Below are 12614 nucleotides of genomic sequence, written 5' to 3' on the forward strand. Positions count from 1 at the left end.
AATGGGAGGAGTCCCTCGGTCTCGTGACTCGAAAAAACTTCTTCGAAGAAAAACAACTTGTAACACTCCGAGCCCAACACTAGATGGCAGGATAATGCACAGCATGTGTATCTGCAGCTACACATGCCATCGAACATACATATATATATTTAGAATCATATATACATACATGCAGGGAGAGCACACCCCAACTCCCAGTGGTATGTGGGCGTGCCGCAAATGGACAGCTCACAAATTTTTAAATATTAACATTAGTAGATGTCGGTTACTGAAAAATCGGAGAGTTAAGGTGCCATAATTTGTTGAAATGAGACACAAGCTATTAAAAAAAAAAAAAAAAAAAAAAACACTGAAATATGCGAGTTTAGTAAAGTAACTATAACTTGGACCCAATTATGCACTGCTTATGACTTCACACATTACATCACACATGACATGATAAATGACATAATTGATTAAATTGCTTATGACTTCTCCTTCATAGTCTCAGCCAGACTCAGCATCCAATCCACAATAGGACTTTGTTTTAGTGCCTAGGATTCAGGCAAGGCCCTGAACCCAATCGTCCGCAAGCATCAAATCTCCACTGCTCACACCTCCTAGCTGAACATAGGACAAGTTTGAAACAGGGTTTGGACCGTGGTCAGGATCTGCACACACCCTTCCACAAGTGGTCAACTTGCACTTTTGAACACACACTGTGGAGTTTGTCTGCAAGGCCTGGTGTCACACCAGACATTATATTAAAAATACAATAAGGGTTAGGAAGTGGTCTTGCATGTGCACCCACCAATCCATCCATGACCACCTACCACAATACTTGCTCAACCTACAGCCCTTCCCAACAAAGGCCAACCAAAGGGTCTACTGTTCATTGCAGTTCAGCATCGAGTTCTCCGTAAATGACCTACTCCCACTGCACCCATCCTTGGGGTGAATACAAGTAAAAAGACAATGACAATTATCAAATGTGCTTCACTTTTGAAATATAAATTTCTTTTACATCTATTGAAAACTTACAGACAGGCTTCAACCATCAATTCAGCCTGCTAGATTACTCTTTGTCACAAAGCCTATAGCTCACCTCAAAATCATTGGCTAATCACGTAAGTAATTACAATAAAGTTATTTAAATTTAATCAGTGATGTCATATCACTGATGTCATTTAACATGTCGTGACTAATGCAACATAAGAAATTGGGTTATTGGTGCGGGGGGCCATGTGGAAGAGCCCCTCTCGGGCAACAACCACAACCCTTATCAAGGTGAACTACAAAAGTCCCTAAATTAACCTGTGCTTAACCTTCTGATAGTGTGGCACAAAAACAGTCAGGCTTAACTTAAAGGCAGTGTGTAAAGTATGTATGCAACATAAAATGACAAAAATCCAATCAATAGAACCAGAGAGATTCAATTTTAAAGTTTTAAGTTAAAATAGTGCCTAATAGCACAAATCGCTACGTGGGGTCATCTGGTCACTGTAGACTGGGGTGGGGGGGTCACAAGTTTAGGCTGATAGTAAGGGAGGACAGGCAGATAAAGGAGGCAGGTTAGTCCTGCTGAAAAGTTGCCTTTTACCTCTGGCACGAAGAGTTCCATTTGCACTAACGGAGGATATGTGTTACAGACAGTCATTGCTGTAGCGCAAAGAGCAGGACAGGCATCGATGATGTTTATCGCTGTATCACAAACAGTTGGTCAAGCTTTGTGGACAGTCGCTGCAGGCTGTTGTTGCTGTACTGCAAAGTGAAAGTCTTGCATTTCTAGTTACCAGGGACAGTCATCAGCAAGAAGACCGGGTTTCACTGGAGCTTTGGGTTGTCCACCATCGCAGAGTGTTGGCGCAAATGGGCCCGCTCATGGCGGCGAGAAGCTCAAACTTCAGGAATTTCACCTTATCTTGTAGGAGGAGCCTACACTGATGTCACCCAAGGGTCTAGGACCTGGGGGTCACCTCTAGGGGATCAGGACTCACTCCAGCAGAGGCCTGTAGCAGGACTCGGGCAAGTCCAGTTGCAGCAACTCAGATGGCAGTTGCAGGGAGGGCTCTAAGGCTTGCCGTGCCCCTGTAGCTCGCACAGGAGGTCAGCCAACTGACCCTTGAAGTCACTCTGGATAGCCTAGGTTGAAGGCACCCAGGTCCATTCTCCCTTCTCAGACAGCAATGCAGCTCTTCAAGCAGCAGGACAGCCGTCTGGTAGCAGTGCAGCCCTTCTAGAACTTCAACAAGTCCAAGAGTGTTTTGAAAATAGGCTCTGGAGGTCCAGTATTTGTATCTGGGACCAGCCTATGGGTGGAAGGAAATTTCATGTCCTATTCAGTGGCTCTGGAAAGTTTCTCCCAGTCCCCTATCAAGGCTCCAAACTGCCTGGTGTTGATAAAAGGCAGGGCGGGCCTGTTGTCAGGTTACAATGTGTGTGCAGGAGGAAAGGCCCTTTGAAGTATAAGTGGGGCTGGGTGCAGCCCCTTCCCAGTCATCCTGTCACTAAGGCCCATCCTGTCCATATTTATATTTTTCATTTATTTAAAAAAATTAAAAAAAGTTACAGGGACTTTATAGTTAGGTTCTGAATGTACTTCCACAAAACCACATAAATTCAGAAGTTAGAGTTATTTCAAGCAACTATAACTCATTTATATTTTTAATCACGTTATAGAAGTTGCCATGAGTGCTGTAATATCTGGGTAATTAGCAGTGCATGGCGAGGGCTTGACACAAATATTTGACAATGATGTATATGATGAATATATAAAATCTTCATGTGTAAATTAGATGTTTATATGTAAATTAAGAGTCCTTTATGGTTTAAATGTTGGGGGGAAACAGTTTTTTTCTATACACTGATAATTGACAGCTAACAAGAGCATTGGATAAGGGTAATCATTAAGTCCTGAAGGAGGGGAAAAATTAACCTATCCAGCCAAAACATGGTGTCACCTTGCTCACACCGCAGCCTTGGTATCCCAACACCAATGCCGCTGCCTGCACCATGGCCTGACAACACCGCTCATGAGGTACATGAAGCACCATCCCGCTCCGCAGCCCCGGTCTACCAACGCCAATGCCATCGACTTCTGTATCATCAGACACCCCTGCCTGCATTGCAACCCGCGAGTGCTGCCCGGGGCCCACCTCGCACTGCCAGCTTGGGCTTACCGACAAGAGCACTTTAGCAATGATGACAACACTGCTGGCACCACGAACTGGAGACACCCCATGTTGCACTGCCCCCCCTTCACACTGCAGCCCTGGTCTCACAAACGCCGTCAGCAAGCCGCTGCCTTCATCGTGACCTGCGGGCACCACATGTCGTATCGTCCTGCTTTGCACCGCAGCCCCGTCTCAATCAACCCCAGCACTTCTGACTTAGTCATCAACCTGGAGTTCAATCTGCAATGTGTGCGACTTCAAGGGCCCAACGAACCCTGCACTGACCACCGGAACAGACGTCGCACTCCTGGTCTCATCGTGAGGACCATGACGTCCTACATTTCTAAGGTACTATTAGCGGGTCTTCCCGACACCACAGGTGGCACGCGACCCCACGGTTGGCCTGAACTGTTCGATTGTTGTTCACGCCGCCGATATAGACCCCGGCAGCGTTATCGACTTCAAGGAACTGTATTTTTAAGTTGATTTTTGCAAAATTCATATCTTTATTACTGTATGTTGGATTTTTCTCATTTTGGTATTGTTTTACACAGATAATTATTGGCTATTTTTCTAACACCGGTGTGGTGTCCTAGTGTTTTCACTGCATTACAGTGTGTTACGTGCAAATGCGTTACACATTGCTTCTGACATAAGCCTGACTGTTCGTGCCAAGCTACCAAGGGGGTGAGCAGGGGTTATCTGAGCCGAGTATCCCCCTTACCCTGACTAGAGTGAGGGTCCCTACTTGGACAAGGCGTAAACCGACTGCCAACTAGAGGCCCCATTTTTAACACTTGCTTGTCTAGAAAAAATATACTACTTTATATTGCCTATAATCTTTATAATAAAAATAGAAAGTTGCTTAGAGTGGCGTGTATTGCCAACTCAGTCTATTCCAAAAGAGTGCAATTTGTTTATTTATGTAGAACTACAGAGAGATCCCTTTCTCTTGTGTGGAGGGGGGGGGTGGGAGGGAAGGATTTGCCTTTTTCCCCCCCAGAGGAATTAAGTGGGAGCACAAAGTGACACCTCCCCCCAAGAATGTTGCTCCCTCTCTCCATGCGCCTTGCAGCGATTCTCTACAGGGATTTTAATACAGTTTCAGCTGTTTGCCAAGCCCAGTGTTACTCTTTGTACATCAGTGCTTAGTTTGTAAATAAAAACGTGCTGGTGCCCAAAGTACTCCTCTTAAACATGTGGCTGATACTATTAAATGTGCGAACACGGAATACTGAGGCAGCGTAATCCTGCAGCCTCTTTAATACATTTACAGCCACCCCCTGCCCCTTCAACTCACTCCAGCAGCTTTCTGATTTCTCCCTTTCGTTGTTTTCTTCCTCCGTCTTTCCGATATGTGTCATTTGCTCGCAGTAAATGCTTGAGTCAGAAAAATAAGTGCCAGTGCCCCGCACCAGAAACAATAAGCACAAATTGTACATGAAAATGGTTCAAAATATACGAAAATCCTCGAGATTGGTTAGACTGTGCAGGTAATCTCCATTCAGAATTTATAATGTGGATTTTAAAAGTGTATCTGAATGGCTGATTGGGGTACAGCAAATTCTTCCATTACATGGTAGAATCACTTGTTAAATTGCATCTTTAATTTGTTCCCCTTAGGGTCCCATTAAAAAAAAAAAAAAAAAAAAAAAAAAAAAGAGGGAAGGTAGAAAGTCAAGTCAGATACAGCTTCTCTTTTTTATCAACCCTGGCAATGAAAAGTCAATGTCAGAAAAAGTGTAGCCTTCAATATCGTAGAAAAGCTTTTATTATTGCCTAGAAAATATAAAGAGGGAAGCAAAGTGGATCCTTAGTTTACATTGGACTTTGCCAGCGGAAAAGAAAAATGTAAGGTGTGAAGGATGTGCAGCACATAGAGTGAAGACCAACAATTTGGAGGGAACTGGCAGGTGATAACACTTAGGTTTTCACTGTCATTTTGCAAATGGTTGCACTATCCTGCTGCTAGAGAGCAAAAGGTTTGAAAGTGCCAGCCCAAGAAAGATATCAATGAACAAAACTAAAATCACCAAATATGTTCTTTAACTAGGATTTTCACAAGACCGATACTTCCGGATTTTAATCGTGAAACTCTGTACCCAATCAGCCCTCAGATGATATCTCATTCATTAATCTCCAAATCCACAGGGCCTTGCTGTATACGAAATTGCGTTTGCTTTTGTTAGCCAATACAAATACCGGCGGTATGACCCCTTGTTTTGTTTCCTTTCACAGACTTGTCTCTTGTGACGCTTGTTAAAATGCTTTTAAATCCCCCGAATCCATACCTTTGGCTTTATATGCCTGTATTCATGCTTCTACCCAGACTCACCAGTCAAGCACAAGAGGTAGGGAGGAGTAAAGGGGGGGAGGGAGGGAATCCTTTCAGTATTACGCCTGGATTGTTTCTTCTGGGTTCTTCCTGTATTTTTAAACGTAATAGCTAACATTTAACCACTTAATTAACTTTATCAATCTCTCACTGCTTCCTCCAGTCAGACTCTGCAATCATGGGGCCTTCATAGAGATTTTTTTTAAGTAATTGTGTCTTACTCCCAATAAGACTTCTGGATTTTCAGTAGCAAAATAAACATACTTGTGGAAAAAAGACAACTTTGCGATGTAGACCCACAGTGCTCCCACAGACTCCAAAAATCTTATACATGGTATTGAACATTAGTCCCCCACTAGTTTCTTACCCGACCTATAAACACAAGTATATGCTTTACGTCTGCAAATGACTGTTTACCATCTTATATCGCAAAGTCTCCTAGCTTCGCATCATTAAACAACTGGCATCTCCGCCTTCACAATCTGCCTTGGAGTCCTGCTGGTATCTGTACAGGACTTTTGTCCACACTCTACTGCAATTTAAATGGAGGTTTACAAATCATTCCCTCTTGCGAAACAAATGTAAATAAAAGGTAGGCTGGTGTGTGCCTGTTGAGAACTGTTGCAAAAACTGGCAAGTATGCTTTTTTTAAAGAATGTATTAAATAATCTCCAAAAGGGAAGCGCGTTTTCTAAAATATCGAGTCCAAAAGAAGCCTGCAATTTTACAATCGTAATGTATTTGTCTTAATACAGAATTTGTGCAGGAATACATCTCACAGTTACTTCTTTTATAAAAGAATCACAAGTGAACTTACAAATCATTAAACTTTTCCAGTGTCGTGTCGGGTGTGAATACGTCCAATATTCCGATAACCTAAAAAAAAAAAAAAATAATAATAAAGTAAAAATAGTTACCATTATCTCTTAGCCCAAGTCAAATTTTTTATAGACATCTTCGCAAGCAGGTGCTAATTAGTACAACCTTATTTATGTGAGTTATCTCCTTACCCAATGAGGAGCAGTAACAGTCCTAGGAAGGTAATGTGCAGGGCCCCTCTAATTTTCATACAACATAACATATTCAGGGCTGTTAGCATTTTAATAAATGGCCCTTGAATTTCCTTGTGCCGACCCCGCCTGGGCTGCAGCCGATCCCCTCAGCCACCTACAAGCATCTCTTATAGCTCATAAAGCGCTATATGATGTGGGAGTCGCTTATGTGTTAATACTGGGGCAAGAGAGGTAAACTGTAGAGCATGGGTACGCGCAAAGATTTTCCCCGGGGCCAACATTTTGGCCTGTGATGTGACCGAGGGCAGCATTGAAGCCAGCAGGGTGGTAGTCGTGGTTGGGGGTGTGTTGGAAGTAAGATGGGTTTATGCGAGTAAAGCATAAACATCTAGTGGCTGAAGTGCACAAAGTCAAACCAGAAAACCAGGCATTAATCTCGGCTTCCCCCACTTTACCAAACTGAGTGATCCTATGCAATTTTTCATTCCACTTTCCCTCCATTCTCTCATATAAAAGGACTAGAAACACAGGACTTCAGGATGAGTGGTGTATGAAACTTTCTCCTTTGTCGGATTTAATAAACAATATTGTTGTTCATGTATAACACAAAACCAGGCCACTTAAATGGCCACATAACCCCTGACCTGCCTCTTAGTTCACTATTGGCAATGTTTCCAGGGTGGGGAAAGAATGAATGTTTCTAGATTCATGTTTTAAAAAAATCACTTACAAAAAAAAACCAAAAAACTTCTTAATTATCCATGTACTGATATAATCTGATTTACCAAGGTGAAACTGTTCTGCAAGTTAATAAAATACACGTTTTCAATTCTGAAGACATATTTTTACTCTTTTGCTGCAAAATTAAAGTGTTCCTAAAGTTAAGGGGTGCAGGACACACTAGTTATATCCTTTTTTTTAAACTGCAATTAACCTGTAAATAAACGCCTGTTTAGTTAACATTTTTTTAAGTTAATGCTGAGTCTGATAAAAAGCAGCTCAGTGCTGCTCTTGACCAGGGGGTCGCATACAAAGGCCTGAAGGGCCGCATGCGGCCCCCAGGCCGTACTTTGAGTATCAAGGCTGTAGAGCAACAGGCATCCCGCAGTGCCTCTGTTGGGGTAGTCGGGCCCGGCCTATTTGCAGGACAAACCTGCAGAATGTGTCTCCTTGCAACAAGGACAACAAGGGGCCCCTCTCCACTTGGCCTCGCCTCACCATAGCAACGAAGCCCAGCGGAGAGCCAGCTCCCTCCCGTGGGCCCAACTGCAACAAGGCACTTTCTTTCATTTGGAAAGGCAGGGGGCATCAAGGACAGGTGTGCCGTCTTGGCCCGACGGTGGTGTCCTGGTGCAGGCCCTGGGCAGCTACCCCATACTGCCCATGCCTAGCGCTGGCCCCGTGAGGACGAGAGACAAAAACTTGGCCCAATATACTGACAGGTTTCTCGGGCAAATCTGTGCATTATTAGCAAGCTTCTACTGCTGGCAAGCTATTGTGAAGAGCAGAGTCATCACACACTACCTGTAGAGAGTGCCCATGCCTCCTCTAATAAACTGCATTACCAATGTGGAGACTTTAGCTTATGGCCCTCCTTCTGATTAAGTATTAGCGTCAGACTCCTGTGGCCATGTGACCTACAGGAGCATTAGTATTGTGTCTTATAAGGGCTATGGAATTCATCATGGTTAGTGTTCACAATTCAGAGAGAAGGAACCGACTAGCTTCCTTACTTGTGGCACTGAACTGCAAGCAGAAACAAGCATTTTCAATGCAACGGGTCTCGCATTTGTTCGAGTGAGAGCTATTAGCGTTGTAAAGCAAAAAAAACACAGCGTCATCACACTGCGTGTAAAATAAACAAATAAAGTAGTCCGGACTCCAGGCTGAAAACATCAAGGCTCGTATGTTTTTGGTACTTTACCGGTGCTGTGTAGGTGGGCTAAACACCGGAAAAGACATGACGTATGCATGCCTTTCACAAATGAAAGCAAGCGGATTTTAAAAGGCAAGCCCACGAACCAATGTAAGTGACTGACGTGGCATGGGTGTGGTTTAAAGCCCAAAGAGAAATTACAGAAGGGACGGAGCACTTTGTGCTCGCTCATAAAAAATTTGGAGAGTCCAGCAGCACTAAAAGAAATAAGCATGGAAAAAAAAAAAGAAATGGAAAAAACATGCCGTGCTCCAAGCAGTTTATAAAACAAGGAGAGGTCTACACACTGGATGTTCAGTGACTGACAAGGCTACCACTTTTGGGGTGGATACAATCTCAGAGCACTCCCAAAGATTCACGCCTTTGCACATACTAAATGATATACTGAGTTATCAAAACCAAATAAGTAGGCACTTGAGGCGAATACCAGAACATGTTCACTAGAGAAGCTGGACCATTACCAATTATGATCAGATTTGTTGTGGAGCTCGCCACCTCCTGCAGGAATAGCTGGCAGTGGGCATGACAGCGATTGTGCAGCTCTGTTCTTTTTAACATCAACTACTCCAGGATTCCGCAATGCACACCGGTTTACTGATACATTAAGTCATTCTATTTCTTTTTAAACCCTTACTGTATTGCTGGTCATGTTGGAGCTCTCTAGCAGCAGCATCAATCTGGGAAACTGCATACTGTTGGAAACTAAAATGTTGGATAGCTTTCAATAAACCAGAACGCTTGGATCTTTTTACTAGATCAACAAATCTAACATCTCAAATTATGCATGATTATGCAGGTATTTTAAGTACTGATGGCAACATATTTAAGGATGATATACTGGAAGGTCAGTAATAAGCTATTACGGGACCATGGCCCCAGGTACTGAAAACTATGCTGCCCACCAGGACCAGTAGCAAAGTCACAAAAATTGATGGGTGGAGTGGATCGATCAAAAGCGGGATGCATTTGATTGTGTGTCCTATTATGCATAGTAGCCACACCATGCACGACTCACAGTATCAATCAATCAAAAAATGTATAGGGCGTGCTACTCACCTGTGAGGGTCTCAAGGCGCTTGGGGGGGGGAGGGCTGGGGTTTCAAGGAGGGGGTAAGGAGGGCCACTGTTCGAACAACCATGTCTTGAGGTTCTTTCTGAAGAGCAGGAGGTCTTTGGTTTTGCGAAGGTTGGTGGGGAGGGAGTTACAGGTTTTGGGTGCGAGGTAGGAGAAGGACCTGCCTCCTGTGGTGGTGCGTTGGACTGTGGCTAGGGCGAGGTCAGCTGATCGGAGGTTGTGTGTGGAAGTTCACTTTGTTGAGGTAGGTTGGGCCGGTGTTGTGGAGGGATTTGTGTGCGTGGATGAGGATCTTGAATATGATTCTCTTGTCTATGGGGAGCTAGTGAAGGGATTGGAGGTGTGGTGAGATTCGTTCATGGCGGGGGAGGCCAAGGATGAGGCGTGCAGCTGTGTTCTGGATTCTCTGGAGTTTGCGTTTGAGTTTGAGTGTGGTGCCGGCATAGAGGGTGTTACCGTAGTCTAGTCTGCTGCTGATGAGTGCTTGTCTTCCTGGTCTCTGGGGGAATCCATTTGAAGGATTTCTTTTTTTTTTTTTTTTTTTTTTTATAAAGAGTGCGGAGTGTGTGGAAGCAGGAGGAGGTTAGAGCATTGATTTGCTGTGTCATGGAGAGGGAGGGGTCCAGGATGATGCCAAGGTTGCGTGCGTGGTTTGCGGGGCCTAGGGCGGTGGGCCACCAGGAGTCGTCCCATGTGGTTTTGTTGGGGCCGAAGATGATGATCTCGGTTTTGTTGGAGTTAAGCTTGAGGTGGTTAGTTGTCATCCAGTTGGCGGGGTCGAGGAGAGCAGCGTGTAGGTTGGTTTTGGCAGTGGTGGGGTTGCGGTGAGGGAGAGGATGAGTTGGGTGTCATCTGTGTAGGAGAGGATAGTGATTCCGTATGATCGGAGGATGTTGGCTAGGGGGATCATGTAAATGTTGAAGAGTGTAGGGCTGAGGGAGGGCCCTTAGGGGACTCCGCAGATGATCTTGGTAGCGGTGGAGTGGAAAGGTGGAAGGCGGACTCTCTGGGTCCGGTCGGTGAGGTGAGCCAGTCTAAGGCTTTGTGGCAAATTCCTATGTTGTGGAGGCGTGTACAGAGTGTGTGGTGGCAGACAGTGTCAAAGGCTGCGGAGAGGTCTAGGAGGATGAGTGCGACGGTCTCGCCTTTGTCGACTTTGATCCCGACGTCGTCCATGCATGCGATAAGGGCGGTTTCCGTGCTGTGGTTCTTGCGGAACCCGGATTGTGAGGGGTCAAGAGTGTGGTTTTCTTCGAGGAAGTGGGATAGGCGGGCATTGACTAGTTTCTCGGCAACCTTGGCGGGGAAAGGGAGGAGGGAGATGGGGCAATAGTTGGAGAGGATCTCCGGGTCGGCTTTGTTTTTTAGGAGAGCAGGGTTTTCCATGTGCTTCCAGGGGGTCTGGGTAGGTGGTGGAGTCGAAAGAGGAGTTGATTATGTCGCGGAGTATGGGGGCGATGGTTGGGCTGGCTTTGTTGCAGATGCGATGTGGACAGGGGTCGGAGGGGGGTCCAGAGTGGATGGAGTTCATGTTTTTTTCAGTTTCTTCGTGTGTGGTGGGAGCCCAGGTGGTGAGTGTGGTGGGGGGGTCATGAGTGGGGGTTGAGTTGGGTGAGTGGGGGGGTGTGTGGTGGGTGTGTGTGGTATGAAGCTGTTGTGGATGTACAAGATTTTGTGGTGGAAGTGGTTGGAGAGGGCGTCACACAGAGGCTGTGTGTGTGAGGGGTCTATGTTGCTGGCTGTGGGTTTGGCTAGTTCATTAATGATGGTGAAGAGTTCTTTGCTGTTTTGAGAGTTGTTTTCAAAGTGTGTCTTGTAGTTATCTCTTTTGGCAGTGCGTATGAGTTGGTGATGGGTGCGAATGGTGGTTTTGAGGGTGGAGAAGTTGGTTGTAGAGGGTTCTTGTCGCCATATTTTCTCCGCTTGGCGGCATTTGCGCTTGGAGTCTTGGAGTTCGGGGGTGAACCATGGAGCATTCTTGATGTTGCGGGTGGCGATGTGTTTTCTGAGGGGGGCTAGTGTGTCTGCGCAGGTAGTGATCCATTTAGAGAGGTTGTGTGCTCCTGTGTTGGGGTCGTTGGTGGGGGGTGGGTTGTGAGCCATTTGGGAGTTCAGGCGTTCTGTGGGGATCTTGTCCCACATGCGGTAGGGTGTGGTGTGTTGATGGTGGTGTGTGGGGGGTTTGGTGAAGGAGAAGTGGACGCAGTGGTGGTCAGTCCAAAGGAGTTCGGTGGTGTGGGTGTAGGCTATGTGTTGGCTTGAGGTGAAAATTGCGTCAAGCGTGTGTCCTGCTGAGTGGGTGGGTGTGGTGACCAGTTGTTTGAATCCGAGGTTGGCGAGGTTGTCTATGAAAGTTGAAATCACGGAGGAGGATGTAGTCTGTGGAGGTGAGGGCGTGCAAGCTGATGGTGTCGGCGATGGTGTCGCAGAAGGCGGGGCATGGTCCTGGTGGTCTGTAGATTAGTGTACCTCTGAGGGTGGAGTTGTTGTTAATGTGGATCAGGAAGTGCATGTGTTCTGTGTTGTTGATAGTGTCTTGGGAGCTGGTGGTGTCTTTGATGGTGTCCCTGTGTAGGATGGTGATGCCACCACCTGGCCTGTTCGGCCGGTCTTTGCGTTGGAGTTTGTATCCCTTGGGGGTGAAGATAGCTATGTCGGGTTCCGAAGAGGGGTTGGTCCAGGTTTCCGTGAGGAAGGCGATGTCAGGTGAATGTGATGTGATGAGGTCCCAGAGTTCTATGGCATGTTTGAAAAGGGAGCAGGTGTTGAGGAGCAGGCTGTAGCAGAGGTTATCTTAATATTGCATTCCAATTACTTGGGATGCCCAAATTTGGTTTGACATCCATTTAGGTGATCTGTCAGCAGTAGATTGATGAAAGAAACAATTCATTCAGCTGGATGAATCTTAAAGGAAGTTAAGGAGCTTCACATACTTTTAGAGCTCAGCCTCTTCTTTCACGCAGTTCGGATTGCTTACTCTGGCAGTGATAATAACAATGCTTTTAAATATAAAATTCTTGAAGAACACAGATGGCGAATGCATGGAAAAGCTAGGCGGATTTGGGGAGGATGGTTAAGTCAACCACAATAATCCAACCAACGA

At 45.5% G+C, this 12614-nt stretch overlaps 1 protein-coding gene across 1 annotated transcript in view; it reads right to left on the reverse strand.

The window, feature by feature from the left end:
* The window catches only part of MAPK12 (mitogen-activated protein kinase 12), a 363201-nt gene that overhangs the window by 275933 nt on the left and 74654 nt on the right, over nt 1-12614 (reverse strand). The window contains exon 3 of the mRNA XM_069229664.1: nt 6305-6363. Coding sequence (XP_069085765.1) covers nt 6305-6363 — 59 coding nt within the window. The remainder of the gene's footprint in view (nt 1-6304; nt 6364-12614) is intronic.

The sequence above is a fragment of the Pleurodeles waltl genome, chromosome 4_1 (genome assembly GCF_031143425.1).
Source record: "Pleurodeles waltl isolate 20211129_DDA chromosome 4_1, aPleWal1.hap1.20221129, whole genome shotgun sequence".
Lineage (NCBI taxonomy): Eukaryota > Metazoa > Chordata > Amphibia > Caudata > Salamandridae > Pleurodeles > Pleurodeles waltl.